Here is a 17,569-nt window from a genome sequence, read left to right on the forward strand (position 1 = left end):
GAAGAAGTCATTTCAAAAGGGACTTATCAATTGCTTGCAGCGATGACTTCTGACCATTATCTCACCCGTGCTTAACTTTGACTTGCCGTTAATACTGGCTGTCTCAAAGCCTGCGCTCAACTTGAAAGCAGTGTTTGCCTGTCGTTTCCAGCCAATTATAGATGGATTAAAGGCATTTGCATACACATTCCACACTGGTTCAAAACCCCAAAGGATATATATATATATATATATCATGTATATATAGAAAATATGTATACCTGTTTTTTGTGGAACACGTGTAGCTCATACCTTTGTAGTGATAATAATATTTAAAGTGTGCAGTTTTATTTATACATTTATTTAATTAACTTTTCTGCACATTCAGAAATATTTACTTTATTTTTTCAATGTTTTTTTTCACTCCATCATCAGATTTAATGGAATTATTTTCTTAAACGAATTAGGGAAACAAAGCAATTGTTTTTTTCTGCTTCAGAATGTGATTGTTATTTACTGTGTAATTGTTACCAAGCTATTGGAGTCAGGCTGTGAGCTCTGTGTGGTTGCTCCAGTTTTCCTCATTTATTTATTTCTCTGCTTCCTACATAATGACTGGAGGTCAGTGGCTCTCCATCCAAAGACAGTGTTCTAGCCGAGTCAACAGAAAAAAAGTAGATCTGGTCCCAAGAGATGCCCAGATTAAATCTCTGCCTCATCCCGTGCCTCTATTAGCTTGACAAAGGGGAGAATTACCCTGCATACAATGAACATAACTCACAACAGTTAGCTTCATAGGAAATATTTTTATTTTTTCTTAAAAAAGGAAGGAATATGGGAAAAAAATGTTTTTGTTTGGCAACACATATAGTGCATAATGAAATAAGTCCTAAATGCACTAACTACTGTACATAAATAGAGATTTGTGAACGGCCCCTATTCTAATAGGAGGCTTTATATCCTTTAAGTCCTCACTGTCAAGCATGCAACTCTTGATGTCATATTGTCTACATGTATCAGAATCATTTCAAATTTAAAATATAACAGATGTTTTTACTGTTGCTGCTTTTATTTGGGTTAATTCTTTTGAAAACAGATTCATTACAGGGCCAAAATTCTCCATTAAATGGGCTGCAGTGTCTCCTGAAATTAATTGCAGTTTGGTGTAGATTGAATATCCCTGTGTTTTAAAGGTGGTTTGGTTCATTATAAAATGCAAAGAGAAAGCACTGTGACTAGATTTCATTATAGTTAGGAAATAACCGTAACAAATTGAAGAGAACTGCAAACAAACATTTTTGTTCATTATTCCTTTTTTATTCAAGTTTTAATTAAAAACTAATTATACTAGATTCACAAAACATTTATTTTTCAAATAATTAGGTGTGTGGTAAGAAATTCTTTAAATATGCCTGTATTGCCTTGAGACAAGAAGCAAGAGTGTTCAGAAATCAACTTTCTTTACTAGAAGACTGAAAGGGATTTATCCTTAATTTCTCAAATTCCTTCTCAAAAAGCTGTGAAATATTGATGCAAGCTTTAGCTAAACATTTCCTCCTTCCTCTGCTTCAGTGTTAATGATGGAAAGATTTCTTGGGTTTTTCAGAGCCGTCTGTGAATGCAGAATAGACAGATTATTTAGGAGTAAAAACCACGTTTAGATCCATAAACTGGATAATCTAGTCTCCCCCAAGGTAACTGGTTGTTTATAGTCATAAGAGAGTAACTACCTTATTTATTTCAACTGACGTTTATGATTCCATTATGGCCCTGAACTAGATAGATTTAAAATAAAAACCTCCATTGAAGTAAAGCTTCAGTTTAAATTGTCCTGTCTAAAGGCTAATGCAAAATCCTCTCCCTGCACGCACCCCTGTCGCTGTCTTTATTTATTTATGATTTTTATTAGAAAGTTCAGTAACAAAATGCTTACATTTGAAGGATGTCAAAACCCAAAACTCTGTGCATGCACATCTGTTTCCAAGACTGAATGTTCATCGTTAGGAAAACCGTCAAGATCCACTCAGTCGTGCTAAAATGTGAGAATTGTACAGGACGCTTTATAGGTTCAGAGACACTTTTGCAAGAATGCATGTTGCAGATTGACAGATTGGACCATTTGGAGTTCAGACAAAGTGTTTCAACAGCCAGATACACTGAAATGACTTCAATTCGTGATGTTGTACTAAAGTGCATGTAGTAATTGAGGTTCAGTGCCATTCTGTACCAATGTCTTCTGGGATGGGAGAAGCCCACCCATTCTCACTGCAGTCCTGCTGCCTACCCTGCTACTGAACATCATTTTGACCGTTAGGAATGAGTTGAAAGAAAGTCATGCAACTGTTGAAGTCACGTTGATTGCTTATAGGGATCATGATGACTTAATTTTGAATATTAAATATGGTTTTACATATTCATTTTTACACAGATTCATTACAGGGCCAAAAGCCTTCATTAAAAGGCCTGCAGTATCTCCTGAAATTAATTGGCATTGCAGTTTAGCAAAGATTGCCCATGACAGCATGGGAGTTTTAGAGGGTGTGCTGTGACTTGCAATGGAGTAGAAGAATTACGGATGAATATCCTGGCTAAACAATAAGATTGTCATTCTTCTGTCAAACGCTATGATGATTTACTGCACAGCTCAAGAAGAAACATGTTGGACTGGAAACTACTCAATCAGCTGACCATGAGTAATAAGAGCATTGCTTTATTGGTGAGTTAACAGTAATATGGCCAATTTTGATCTAGGTATGTTGCAAAGGGCGGAGTGTATCAGAATTAGTTGCTTTTCAGGTTACGCTAGTGGAAATTGTCCTTAAAGTTGTGCTTAGTAGAGCAGGTAAGATAAAAGGGTAAAACAGCATTAAATACTTACGCAAGACAGCTGTCAGGTTTCAAACCACCAGAAAAGAATCCGGATTCCATAATCAATTCAAATGCTGCCGGGATCTGCCATAGAAATAATAGCCGCGACTTGGAGAGGCCGGAGAGGTGACATTAATAGTCTCCTGAGAGTGAAGATAATAATAAATCATAACAGCCGGAAGGGAATGTCCTTGTACAGCTAAATGAATCGCGGGGTACCTGCAATTATGAGGGAGCTTGGGAAGGAGAACAGGACTAATGTGTGTGAGAAATAATTAATGTAAAACATATGCTTTTTAATTGCATGGCTTCACTTGAGTGAGTTTACGGGGCACCACACGTCGTTTTCCTCTCCTTTTGGAGCCGGAAAGGGCTGATGAGGGAGGGGGCGAGAGAGGAGCGAAAACAAACATACATATGTGGCCAATTTGGGTAGTCAATGCAAGGATGTGCCTGATAGTGTAGCAAGATTAATTTCCCGTTCCATCTTCCTGCTGTCACTTTGGGAACAGGAACAGCAGCAAATAGCATTATCCCAAGACCTACACTGATACACTGACAGCTTATCTCCGGGAGAGATTTATGCCTTGAAAAATACGGCTACGGTCCACCTTAAGTTACCGTTTAACCACTAATACGGTTCCTGGCAAATCTGCTCTTTACAATTCATTGCATTATCTGAATGAAATGAATGGAACCAAAGCGCTAGAATTGGTTGACGTGGGGCTTTTAAAATACATAAATAAATAAATAACAGATAGAAGAATTCAAATAGGTCCCCAATGCATTTTATTTTTATAGATTTTTTTTTTTTTACCAGCCTTGCTTCATGCAATAAGCATCTGAACTTTTCAAAACAGCTAAAGGGAAAAAGCGCTTCCCCACCTTATGAGCAAGAACTGCTAAATATAGCATTGTCTGGAGTCCTGAAAAAACAATGCCTTACCTGGGAAAACAATCCACATTGTGCAGAAACTATGGTATAAAGTATTACATAGGCATTTAATTTAAATCTGTGTATATATGCAGATATATACAGTGCCTTGTAAAAGTATTCAAACCTTAAAAGTTTTCAAATTTTGTTGCTTTCAATTTTGCAGTCATGACACTGAAGAAGGAATGAATGTGTTACATACACAACCTACTGCACATATTCAAAGCAAAAGTTAAATTGATAATCAATAGGAAATATGATTGCTTATGTATTCAAACCTTTGCTCTGTGCAAACCTAACCTGAACCTTAATTCAGGTGCACAAAATGACCTTCACAAGCCACACAGTTTGTTAAATGGTCTCTGTCTGTGAGCAATAATAGTGGTTCTCATGATTTCAGAATAAAAACACCTCTCTGTGAGGTTCCTCAGTCAGGTAGTGAAGTTCATGCAAAGACTCAACAGTGAAGACCAAGGAGCTTTCAAAGCAAGTCAGGGGTAAAATCATTGAAAAACACAGGTCAGGAGAAGGGTACAAAAAATATATTGAAGTCTCTGAATATCCCTGTGATCACAGTGTACTCAGTCATTAAGAAATGGAAGGTGCATTGTACCACCCAGACACTGCCTAGATCAGGTGGTCTCTCCAAACTGAGCAGACGGGCGAGGAGGCCAGCTCAGAGCTCAGTGGCTGAGATGGGACAAAATGTGCATCAGTCAACAATAATCAGAACGCTGCACAAAACCAGCCTGTATGGCAGGGTAGCAAGAAGGAAGCCATTACTAAAAATAATATGACTTGGTGAATGTTCATTTATGCTTCGATTTAAGCTTGTTTTGGTCCTGCACATTATTTCACCCATATTCCCAAAAGTAATGTGGCAAGCCTCCTTCCACCAGTGATGAATTGTAGCAGAGGTCCTGTGCTACGTCCTGTGTTCTGACCTCAATCCCATAGAACACCTGTGGGATGAACATGTCACCCTGGGAAGGATTTGCATACACCAACGTCTCTCTCTGCAAAATCTGCCCTGTGGCACAAGGTTCACCAAACTCCTCAGGGGAGATCATTTACAGCATCAATTTTATTATCAACCAGAGTATAGGTGAATGGAAAGTGCAGAGGTAAGACATGGGTTAAGGGAGATAAATGGCCAGAAGTGCAGATTATCTTGCTCTGCTGTGTTAACCAATGGCTTTTATGTTTGTTTTGAGAAGCATATTGGGGGCAATATAGTTTTCTCCAGGGTTCGGCAAAAAGGGATCTACTACCCCTTTAAGAGAGAGAAGCCACCAAATGCCTGTCCTTTTTGTGTGACCGTGGCTAACAGAAACGTGAACCATTGCAAGCAGCAGTGGGACCTTTCCCAGGGCAAGAGGTCAAGTCTACTAATGCAGCACAGCAGAGTACTTTGGTGGGAGATAACTTTGACTTACTGAAGTTCTGCCTCCTGGTAAAGTCTGTCATTGAATCATAAGAAGAACTTAGGTACAGTGTGTATATGTGGCATTTTTCATCACAATCTGGGATAGCAGTGCCCTTCACGGCTGCACTCGAGCAGAAATGACAGTCAAATTGTCCATTTGAAGCCACCCACACTGCCCTGCCCATCACCATACCTGTCTTCACTGTTCCAGGATTTCTTTGGAAACACAGAACCAGGGTAGATTGTATTGGAGGCATGTAACATAAGAAACAATACAACAACAACAACAACAACAAAAAACAATACTGTGAAAATGTGTATATTTGAATGCCATTTATATTTTATGACTGGCATTTCTAGATCAATATTTTTCTAACTCTCTGGAGAAGCAGGGGGAAGAAAAAAGAAAAAAAAAACAGCTTGAAAAAGTTGTAAACATTCAGCCTCCCTGAATTTAGTCTTCTGTGACTAATACATTTTCTCTACCACTGCCGCTCAGTCCCTTAGTGGCCCTGCTGTGAGGAGCGTAAAATTAGATTCCAAGCAGAGAACAAGTCAGGAGTTGCTCCCTCCGAATTTCTCCGTGTAGATGTTATTAATGCTAACAAAAATGTACCAGTATAATTGATTTGTCGCGGCTGTACAGGTGCCCTGTTCAAGAAGATTTGCAAGTTTGATGCTTTTGACCAAATTTTAGTAGCTTAAAAAGAATGATGAAACAATTAAACCAGTTTCCATTTGGTCCCTTTGATTTGAAATGAGCCATAATGGACCATGATTGATTTATTCAAAACTTTAATAAAGTGGCTTTTCTTATCCACCAATCAGAGTGCGGCTCATTATCAAGCGTTTGCTCAGTAATATTCATGGAGGCATTAGTTATTACTTTTTACAGAAAAACTAAAAACTAAAAAACAATAGTCTTGATTTATTAGCATGTGCAGGGATATCACTGACAGACTGTTACGCTGCTGTAATTATATTTTCCTGTGTTAAATAACAAATACACAGGAGTGTATTTTCCTATTGAGCTGAGTGACTGCCACTGCGGGACTCTGATCAGTTCTTCAGTGTCTGTCGTGTCGCAGCCCCTCTATCACAGCATAATATTTTAAGATAAACATCAGTCAGACCATTCTAATGACACCATGATTCCACATGGAGTCGGCGAGATTCATTTACAGTTTGACAGCTTGTTATCACTTTGAATGGCAGTAGGGCTTAATAGTTTTTTTTTCTTCTTCTTCAAAGGAGGCTCAAAAATGGGGAATGCAGGATTCATGTGGCTTTATCAGACCTAATCCCTCATGGCCTGTACAGCCATCTTATCACATGCAGCAAACTGTCCAGATTTTATATATACATTTTTTCAAAAATATATATTATTTATTTATTTTGAATTACATGACAAGTGCAAGGGATTAGTTTATGCCAACCTAAATAAAACACTTCCTGACAAGTTCAGTTCTGCAAAGGATACTAATTTCTGAATCAACTTATAATCAGTGTACACTTAATAGCTTATACTTAAGTCTGCTTTCTTCAGTTTAGTCCAATTTGCGGAAGGATCCTGTGTGTTTCTGACTTTTCAAAATGAATCATTTGCTAAAAGAAAGTTTAAAGCCTCCAATTTCAGAACGAGATGCCGACTGATTCCAGCAAAGGGGTGGACATATAAACATATACCCCCAACCTCCACCTCTGCAGCTGTCGAATGCTACAGCGGCTGGGACGCCTGTGTCGGCAACTCAGATACTCAATATCTAATGCAATACTCCCATATTACGTTACCTGTTATGGAATTAACGTGTAGGGGAAATCGGTAAAAAATTTCCATCGGAGTGGCGAGGAAAAAAAAGAAAAGAAAGGGAAACATTGAGGACAAATGGTTGTAAAGCACACTTTCTGTTCAAAGAGCCACTTATGTTGGATGCTAAACCTATTACCAGGCTCACTCAACTCCTAAGCTAGTGGGAATCTATTTAGAATTGTGCCCAGATCCAATTAGAGCCCACAAGTCTGATCCAGCTTCCGTTTGAGCTGTAATCGCCGGCATGTCTGCGTTTCAGAACCTTTCTGTGATTTTAATTTTGTGCGGAGGGGGCCGTATTTAGCACATGCAGGAAAGCAAACTGACTGACTCAGCTTAATGATTTTGATGAATGAGTTGTTGTTTATTATCGCTACGCTTGGTTTACTTCTGATCAGTATTAAGCACCAGGGTATGTTCAGAATTGCGAACACAATGCGCCAAAAAGCAATGATTTGTGATGGATCTGTATGGTTCGTAAAGAAGTGTATGTGTGTGGGGGTGGTGTACCTACTGTAACAGATGCTTAAGCTTTATGAGCTTAAGTTAGTCAGAGATTCAGTTAGAGATTCAGTCCCTTCTTGGGCAAGATAAGTTGGTGTTGTATTGTATTTATGACCTTGACAGATGGGAGATCAACTGAAATAAATCCATAGGTTGTTCTTATCTACATTCGGTTATTACAGAAGTCATGATCGTGCTTTCACTATTAACAACTAGGTATTTCAAAAATACCTCTTTAACAGTAGCACAAAGATAAAACAGTGTCTGTAGGTGTGTTGATGTAGTGCTGTGAAATGGGAACTATGTACATCATATTGGTTTTGAGGTTTTATTTGGAGGTTCACAGATCACAATGGGGGGTGTTAGGCACTTATTGTACTACCATTAGTGGAGCAGCTACTTAGCATTGTTCTTAATTAGTTGTCTGTTTTGCTTTATCTTTTTACTCATCTTTTAATTAAAAATTGATGTGTGTTGGAATGTGAAGTGACAGTTTTGTGCAGGATTGCTAGATCTCTAAATAAAAATACTAAATCTCACTATATTACATTTTTAAATACAATGAAATACAAGTAAAGAAATAAATATCCAGGATAAGAAGGAAAATATAATTGTATTTCCTTATTTTAGATTAAAACTGTGCAGAATTCTTTGAATGTTTTGTTTTGCTTTTTCTAGAGAGATTTGATTGTAAAGCCCTGTAAAGTATCTTCTGTGAAGTAGTATAGAGACGGTGGTTATATAAGATGGTTTGACTGTCTTTCACAGTATTGTCTAGTGCCTGCTGGGAAATGCTGGGAAAACTAGGCCTATTGCAGCTCATTTCAGGGCCCTATGTGAAGTGAGTGCAACGGTGAAGACAAATGTTCTGACAGGAGTGAATGAACTACAGATTTATAAAAAGGAGCAAAACACATCTCTCAGCACTAGTTGTGTAATCTGAACCCTTTAGTTATTAATTTAACCCTTGAAGTGATTTGCATTTTTTCCTAACATGAGAGAGCCGTTTTCTTCAGCAGTACAATGTGTGCGAGGGTCGTGGTGTATGAATTATTACATATCAAATACATGAATGTACAATTATTTGGTAATTAATTGTAGATAGTGAGTATTTTGGTTCCAGCTGTTTAGGTTAACAACTTGGTAATGCTTGTTTACCAAGAACACATTAATTTTGCCCTGGAGTAAAATGTATAATACATATAGGCCTATTAGTAGATACCATAAAATAAATGAAGGTTAACTCAACTGACTCTTCAGTTTCATTCATTATGAACACAGATCACAGTGTCTGCATTGCTTTTCAGACTGCTGGAGCCCCCCATGTTTGACACGTATTTTCATGTTGCTGTTCATTAGAAGACACTTGATTAATTGATTCTCCCACAACGAGAGCTTTTTCCCCCTTCTCTCTCTCTCTCCCTCCAGAGACAGCTGAGAGTGTGTGTACGACAGATGAGGGAATGACTAGGGACACTGACAGACAGGACCTTGTCATATTGAATAAGTGCCAGACTGCTAGGACAATCTCCCTGAGTTTAATCAGCCCTTTCCAGATGAGACTAAGGGCTCGATAACTCTTACTCTCTGCCTTGGTTATATTTTAATAAATAATAATACTACTGGAAATGGCTGTTCCAAAAAAAAATCACTGACCGTCCCTCCAATGCAGTGGGTGCCAGAGAATCTAAATTTGATTGCATTCCCTTTTCAAACACACTTTATCACCTGAAGTTTGAGTTTCAGTAAGTATATTCCTTTTTTTCTGTGGGAAACATCTGTCGAGGGTGTTTGGCTTGGCTGAGGTAGCTCATTGAGCACTACATAACCCCAGTCAGTGTCATCCAACAAAACTTCATTTCAGGTGCAGAGTGTAGGCACGCAGAGGTAATATATGGATGCTGGACTCCTCTGCAAACAGCTGCAGGATTTACAGCAGCTTGAAATGTCCCCTCGTTTATTGTGCCTTGCTCTGCACAGGTGCAGCATACTTAGAGCATATAGCCCCATTCATTTTCCCATCACGGCTCGAGAAGAGGGTTATTGCGTGTGCATGAATGCACCAAACCGAGAGCCACACACAGGACTTTCTGTTTCAAGGAGTGCGTGGTTAAAGCAACAGTCAGTGGATGCTCTGTTCATATTTACAATACATACAGTACAACCAGGGCCTGCAACTTTGAGGTAGGATTTTCTCAGCAAGGAGTAGATTGAGCTTATTGAGTGAAACCAGCTACAACAGAAGCCTTCAAAAGAGATTGTTTAGGTTTTTTTTAAGCTGCTTCTCAGTTGGATCCATACGGTGCCCTAACACCAGCCCCTTTTTGATTCCTTTATTGCCTTTTCTACAAATTTCAGCATCTTCCCTTGATATGAGGGTCCCTGTGACCGCTGCCTATACAGTAACAGTCCCCAGGGATCTCAGATAGAGGTCTACACCCTGCCTGTTCCCTTAAAATGAAAACAAAATCTGTCTTCTCCCTTCTAAGGTGTTGGCTAAGACCTAATATCAAAGGAATAATATTATTTTTATTATTATTTATTTCCTTTTTTATATCAGTTGATACATTTTTATATACCTAATTGTGTGCGTTCTTTGTAGCCCACTGTTATTTCTGTATCAATTGTTGGATAAATTGTCCCATCTATCTTTCTTTCTTTGGATGATGCCATTATGACTCACACTTAGCAGACATCAGAGCGGAGAGCTTGAACACAACATGTGCAGCACGATGTAAGATAAAGAGCAAAGCCTGTAAATACAGTACAATACTTGAATATGAATGCAATGGAAAGTGAGGGAACTTGTGATCTGATCTTCTGTGGTGGGCAGGTGTCGAGTGCTGCAGTGTCGATTATAACAGCGTATAGATTGCAAAGCGGAGAGAAAGATGGGAGCATCTACAGGTGAAGGCTGGAAAGGTGATTTATCATAGGCAAGAGTGGGGGGGTGGGGGGTGGTGGGCAGGGAAGGGAGGCAGGTGAGGGGGATGGTGCAACCAAAAGGAAATGAGAGAGAGAGACAGAGAAACAAGGACTTTGAGATGGGTGGTGGTGGTGATTGATCGAGCAGTGGGAAAGGACTAGTCTTAAAAGGGATGCAAGCAGAGATAGGCAGCTCTGAGTTTGCATTGGAAACCTGAGGCAGAGAACACACTGGCTGGGCAGCAGTTTTTAGATGAACTTGAAAAGGCAGGTTTTTTATGCAGTTTTCCTGTTGGAAAGACACACTTTGTTTTCAGTCCACACCCCGACAAAGATGGACCTGGATTTTGTTGCTAAATCAGTAACACAAGCAAGCCAGACTAATATCATTACTTGATTGCAAAAACTTTATCAGGCAAATCCTGCAGTTGCAAAAGCCCTCAACAAAAAGCCCCAGCATTCACCGCTATAAGTTGACATGTATTGACCACCATGACTACTGTCTCAAAATGGTTAATCGCTATTGTATTAAAATAGCACAAATAATGATCTCAGTGGTTAACTCTGTGCATGTTAATAGACATATATTACCATAATTTGAAGAAATGAAGAAACGGACATCATGTACAATCATATTTTCACCAACATAGGGCATTCTTTCTTTCTTTTCATCTGATTTGTTTTGTATGTAGTTTTTTAAGTGGTGTGCCAATTACAGAATGGAATAAGTTATCTGGTTGTTTCTGATTCAGCAGTATCTTTAACCACCAGTTCTGCTCCTCAGCTGGAGCTGGGCTTAAAAAAATGTAGATTTCTAAGAGGAGTTATATAGGTAGGCCAATCACGAGTTAGTTAAGGGAGGCAAATGTAGAAGGAACTAAGAACAGGAACAGAACAGAGTACTGAACAGAGTAGGAAATCCACTATGGTAGTGTGCCATTGGCCCTCATATTTCAATTTGACACTGTTCTATCAAATATACATTACAGCACTGTGCATCATTAAAATGCTTCCCCACTCAACTTGCTTTCCATTAGCTTTAAACGTCTCGAAAATATATATATTTTTTATTTTCAGTCTACACAGGCAGCTTGGGGGGGGAAACCTTACAACAGGTTGTGGTAGAAATCTGGAGATAACAGGAAGTAACAGATGATGCCCCAAGCTTAACCTGAGGGGAACTGGGATGACAGAATAGAAGTAACAAAAGAGAGAGAGAGAGGGAGAGATAAAGGCAGGTGCCACTTTATTCTGCCATGGGGTATCTGGGTTTACATGGAAACGGTAAACTGGTGGTGGGGGTACGAATGGAGAGTTGAACATGCAGGTGTTCTGTCAGGGTTTTCTACCTGGAGCTACCCAGATGGCCACTATAACAGCACTAATGTATTCCAACTGCTTCATTAGATGTCAGCTTTTATTACAGTGTTTAGGGGAGCATGCTGAGCTAGGGTTGGTGCTGGAGCAAGTGCACAGGGAAAACAGCGGCGGAGGGATTCATGCGATCTGCTGGCTTGACTGCCCAATACATAAATGTAATCAAGGTTTATGTGCTCACAGAAGCCAAAGGGATAGGATTGTTTCATTCCAAAGATCAGAAGTAAATTGCACCTAATGTGGTGGAAAATTACTTTGATATTGCTTTCTCAGAGCCGCATTCCAATTAGGTCACCGTGTGAGGGGCGCGGGAAGGAAGAAATGGATACTAACAAATCAACACAAACAGCTGCTGTCACAAGTACTTTATTAAAGCAAACTAATGTAAGCATTACTGAAACAGGTTAGCTGCCGCTGTCTCCCAATGACAATGAAACATGCACTCTCCCTTCCGGCTAATGTGTAATTTCTCCATTCCGCTCTGCCCCGGAGAAAAGTGTGGATTTAGCTGAACTCCTTTTCTCTAGGACACTCCTTAACTTGCCTTCCACCAGCTGCGAAAATGAGAAAAAAACTGGGGGAGAAGAAAACTCCTCCTCATGTTGCTTCCAAGGAGGAGAAAGCTGCTATTCCTGAAATAATATATACCTGACTTATTGTCATATTGTGTGTAAACAGTATAATCCTGACCAATGTAATCATGATTGATAACGCACATTTTACAATTGTGAGTGTCATGATTAGCCTGTTACTAATATCAGCTTTTCCAACCAGTCTTTTGAAAGGTTGGATTTTGTCTGAATTTGGAAAAAGTGTGAAGCTAAATTAAAGTTTGTGGCCAGAATAATATCATACATTAATTCCTGACCATTTTATTTATGTATTTATGGACTATTGAAACAACTGATGACACTGAAACTTTTGAAAATCAGAAATAACAAAGATAGGAGGCTTTCAAGAAACAATACAAACTTCATAAAACTTGCTGTTTGTTTATTTGAAGTTTCATAGTGGTATTGATTCTAGAAAAAGTATTTTGATGGTACTACTTCTACTAATAGTAACAAAATGAGATTAACCCTTAGAATGCTTTAAAATTCACACAATTGTAGTTTACCTAATATATGCTGGACCATAGTATCTTGCAGATTACTTTGATTTGATGGAATATACTGCAGTTAGTATTCTTAACTTTTGATATCACACTTCAATTCCCCTTTCAGGCTGTACCCTGGGAGCCTGGGGAATATTTTATAGTGCTCTTTTCAGATCTATTCTTGGATTCAAATGCATTTGCAATGCCCTTCAAATGCCTTTAAAATGGTATTTACTCTATTCAACCAGGTGAGACCTCACTACACTCAGTTTAGACTCACCTGTCCGTGATCCTCTCTACTACTTCAGATCTGTCACCTCCAAAGGTGGAGAAGATCAGGAACAGGTGAGATTGAGTGGATTGAATTGGAAAAGCTGTGATTAGAAGGTCTCACTTTGATGAACAGCAGTAAACAAATCTTACAATTATTTGTAAGGACATTGAAAATACATTTGATCCGAAGTCACATCTTAATTCCATTTTATGTAGACTTATTAAGTAGTTCAATCAAGCATATATATCAAGTTAAACAAAAGCAATGGTCTTATATATAGGCAAAACTGCATGCTATTTTGAAAGGCTTTGTAATGCAATCGTCAGAAGCTTTTCACTGTATTTTACTGATCGCTGTTAACCTTTTAGCAGAGTGCGTTTCAGCAGCAGGTATCTCGCTCATCGACTCTCTGGTGTCTGTAAGCCTCATGCATTACCTAATCTGAGGAGAGCTGATATGGGATTTTGTGCAGCAGTACTATGCAATTATGAACAACCCGAAGAAAAAGATAACGAAACCCGATATTTTGTATTCAATTATTAATGGTAACACAAGATGAGAGAGAGGGCTCCCCAAGCCCAGACTCCAGCACCTGACCTGGTTATGAGTGCAGCTGCTGCCTGTTGTATAAAACTGCGATCAATCAGGCAGTTTTGTATCTTTATAATTGCAACAAGGACGCATTGTGCAAAGAGAACATGGCTAAATACAGTAACTCAATTTAACACCAGAGTCTATTTATAATACATGGCCAGTGTTCTTCAAATCTGCTCCTCAGGGACCAGAGCACTTCTGGTTTTCATTTCAGATGATCTCTTAATTACTTAATTGAACTTATTATTCACTTAAACAAACCAATTTAACACCCTTCCTATTTCTAATGCCAGACATTAAAAACAGAGCTAAGACGCATATTGGATTGTATCCTTCACAGTGGATTTGAAGAACACACTCCTGAATACAACTATTTTGCTTTTCTCTCCATCTCCTTCTTTTTTTGATGCCGCTGCCAATTTTATTTATTTATTTATTTATTTATTTATTTGGCTTAGTGATGTGGCTTTCTTGGAGATTGTATTGGCTTCCCCATTGTACATTAAAATAGATCAAATTAATAAGTGGAGAAATAAATCCACATTAATCTGCAGCCTGTTAAATCTGACAGCCCCAGCTCTGCTGTTGTATACGTTTTCTCCACAATGGGGAACCAAAGACTGTGGTCAAGCAAAACAAATGGGATAAACAGGAGGGAAGCAGATAGTGAAGGGCTATTGAGATGATTCATTAAAAACCCGGTACTGGAGGAAAAGAGCTTAGAGGAACTGACAGCCTCTTTAGACAGCGCGGGCCGTATCTGTCACACACAGAACGTACTAAAGACTCCGAAGGCTCACAGAACTTTGGACGTAACATCCCGTTAACCAGAACTGAATTACCTTTTTGATATAAAAGAACAAAAGTGAAGCAAAACGGAAAACATATGCCTCTGTCTCTGTATCTGCTTCACAGACTTTCCGAAGCAGTGTACAGTTGTAAGTGCTAGAAAACATCAGGGTAATTTCAAGGTATGCTAGGTTTCTACAACAGATCTAACAAGTAGCTTTTTTACCTTCCAAAATAAAATTCACTGTTTCTATATTCCCTTTGAATTCAACTGTAAAATGGTTTCATCTTTCAAGGTGTAAGCAATACAGATTAATTTTACTTCAAAAGAACTGCAGGCCCTTTTAAAGGCCTCGTGGATCTTCTGATGCTTGGTGACTTTTCCAGTCTTATTCCCCTGCCTGTATGACATGGTTCACCTGCAGTCTGATTCGTAAGTCATTTTCCAGCTGGGAAGCTTGCTTTAATGATGTCATGAGAATCGGATTATATTTATTTAATATTAAGCATAGTGTGTATAGTGTTTCTAATGACATGGTTACTGGCACAAATGAAACATCACATTATCTCCTCTTTGTTGTCGATGCGATTTAGCAATGCGGAAAAAAATCAAAATCAATCATAACAAGAGCTGAGCTTCTCGTCGTACAATCATTTTTCTTTCGTGGGAGTTTTGTCACCGCCAGCCGGTGAAATTCACAAATGGTTCAGTGAGAGTCTATCAATATCTGGTTGTACGTATTTTTGGATTATGTCAAAAAATGTTTCTTCCTCTGTTATACTGCAGCAATATTGGTACCTGTCATAGCTACAATTTTTAAATCTGCACATAAAAGGACAATACTCTCGAAGTGATTACATGGAGATTCAGATTCAGGCAAGAGCAAATTGAACTGCATTTGCCCAGTTATTACTCAATAATTATTCTGCTTTTCGGATAATATGTCTGATCTTAGAGTCTTGGAATGCAAGAACACCAACAGAGACCTGTACAATGACTCCTTGAGACAGACTTCGATATTCGTATGTGTTTCTGAAGACGTACAACAGAAATATAGAATCGCAATGTTCTTCGGTATCAGTCCTCAAGTGCTTCTAGGTTTTTATTCCATAGCTCCTAATGGGTCAGCTGAACCCATTATTCCCCAGCTGAAATAATGTAACCTCATCGGTCTTAAGCAGGCGATGATTTAAACAGGCAGATGAAACTTTTCAGATTGTGGCCCTAGAAAGCTGCATGTGAAGAACACTGTAATGCTTGGTTGTAGTAAATAATAGTGTAGCACTAGTAGTTACAGTAGCACTTTGCCAGAGGAGGGCACTGACCTGGGGTTTGCTGCTGCACCATTTCCGAGAGATCCTGCAAGTGAATGAAGAGCACCAGCCCGCCGGCTCCAAAGAGCAGGATGAAGGAGAATAAGCAGGGGAGCTTCATGGTGACCGAGAGATGTCCTCCGCCCGCCCCGCCACCCCCGTGCCTGTCACTGCGATGACCGGGTCCTCAGCTGAACTCCAGAACGTCCCAAAGGCAGTTAGTGCTTCTGTGGGCAGCCATGGTAGCACCACCTGGAGAAAGATGAGAGCGACAATGCATTAGCATCACCAGTCCACTAAGACATGGCCTGGACCAAATCATTATTTTGACTTGCTCACAAGTTATAAAGCCGTTGCATTTTGTATTTATAAGTAATGGGAAGTGGCTTCTGACAATAAATTAAACAGTGACTGAGTCCAGGTTTGTACTTTGTCATTCACAGGCTGGTCAAAGTTTTGATTTGGTCTAGCCCCTAGTCTTATTTACATTCAACTAAACATCTGATCAGAAGACCCAACCACATTAAACTCCTCTTCAGGCAAAAGTCAGAACAGTTTAGGGACAATAATAAAAAGAAGAAAACCTGAACAGAGTAACAGGTAGATTGTCAAAAGACTCCCCACAAATCCCATAGACCTACTCACTGAGACGTACCTAGAGCTCTGAATCATCTCCGTATTTAATGCGACTGTGACTAAAATCAAACGAATGCAGACTACCTTAACTCTGAGAGCACTTACGCACATTGAAATCAAGGTAGATTACGGAGGTGTATGATGAGGTGTAACTCAAGCTGCTGGAAACCATGGCAAAGCAAAGTAAAGGCGTAGTGTAGCGGTTGGAAAACAGTGGAAAACTTTCATTAGGGTAAGAGAGAGGATTATACGTGCTGGTGTTCATGTGGATCATTTCAACCAAACTACAACAACACAGCACTTAACTCTTCTTAACTCTTCTATGTGTCATCCTGGCACTGATGTATTATACCACAGACAGTAAATATTGTGTTTCAAGTTGCATTACCTCAAGCCTTGCGCATCTATCGGTGTCGCTGCACGTTTAACTGGCGTGCTGTTTTCCTCTATTTGTTGAGCAATTAAGCTCAGATTTAGAGTGTCTTGTTTAAGTGAATGTCTAATTGTACTGAAGTGTTTCCTTCGCTGTGTTAAAAAGCTTTTAAGAAAGGCAGGTCACTTTTCTCATTTGGTTGTGACACCCAATGTCATTCATGAACAAATTTGAATAACAAGCAGTTAAGACAGAGCTAATTCAGGACTGAGCTGGTAATGTTGCAGGAGACAGTTGTTCTAGTGGATCTCCCCATACACAAAATTCAGATTTAGATTAATCTTCCTTAGACATTCTAGACATTTAGAAAGACCTCCACAGTCTTGATTTAGACATCCTTAGTTATCATACATCATTCAAAGACTATGTGTTAAATTAACCTTTTTACTTAATGTCTTTTGCACAGAATCGCTGCTCTAATTGTGCCCATTTGGCCTATTTGTGGTTTCAGTAATTCATGCAAGCTGTGTTTTATACAGACCTTTCATTTAATGCAGTGGGATTAAGAGGAAGAAAAAGGCAGTCTAGTCATATTTCAGGGAAAAGCCTTTAATTTACAGTTAGGTCCATAAATATTTGGACAGTGACACAATTGTCTTCATTTTGGCTC

General features: G+C 39.1%; 1 protein-coding gene across 1 annotated transcript in view; it reads right to left on the minus strand.

Annotated features, from left to right (window-relative positions):
• chst8 (carbohydrate (N-acetylgalactosamine 4-0) sulfotransferase 8) overlaps positions 1 to 17,569 on the minus strand; it is a 154,386-nt gene that overhangs the window by 93,345 nt on the left and 43,472 nt on the right. The window contains exon 2 of the mRNA XM_066714017.1: positions 15,903 to 16,142. Coding sequence (XP_066570114.1) covers positions 15,903 to 16,011 — 109 coding nt within the window. The 5' untranslated portion in view covers positions 16,012 to 16,142. The remainder of the gene's footprint in view (positions 1 to 15,902; positions 16,143 to 17,569) is intronic.

Source organism: Amia ocellicauda, chromosome 9 (genome assembly GCF_036373705.1).
Source record: "Amia ocellicauda isolate fAmiCal2 chromosome 9, fAmiCal2.hap1, whole genome shotgun sequence".
NCBI classification, from domain to species: Eukaryota; Metazoa; Chordata; class Actinopteri; order Amiiformes; family Amiidae; genus Amia; species Amia ocellicauda.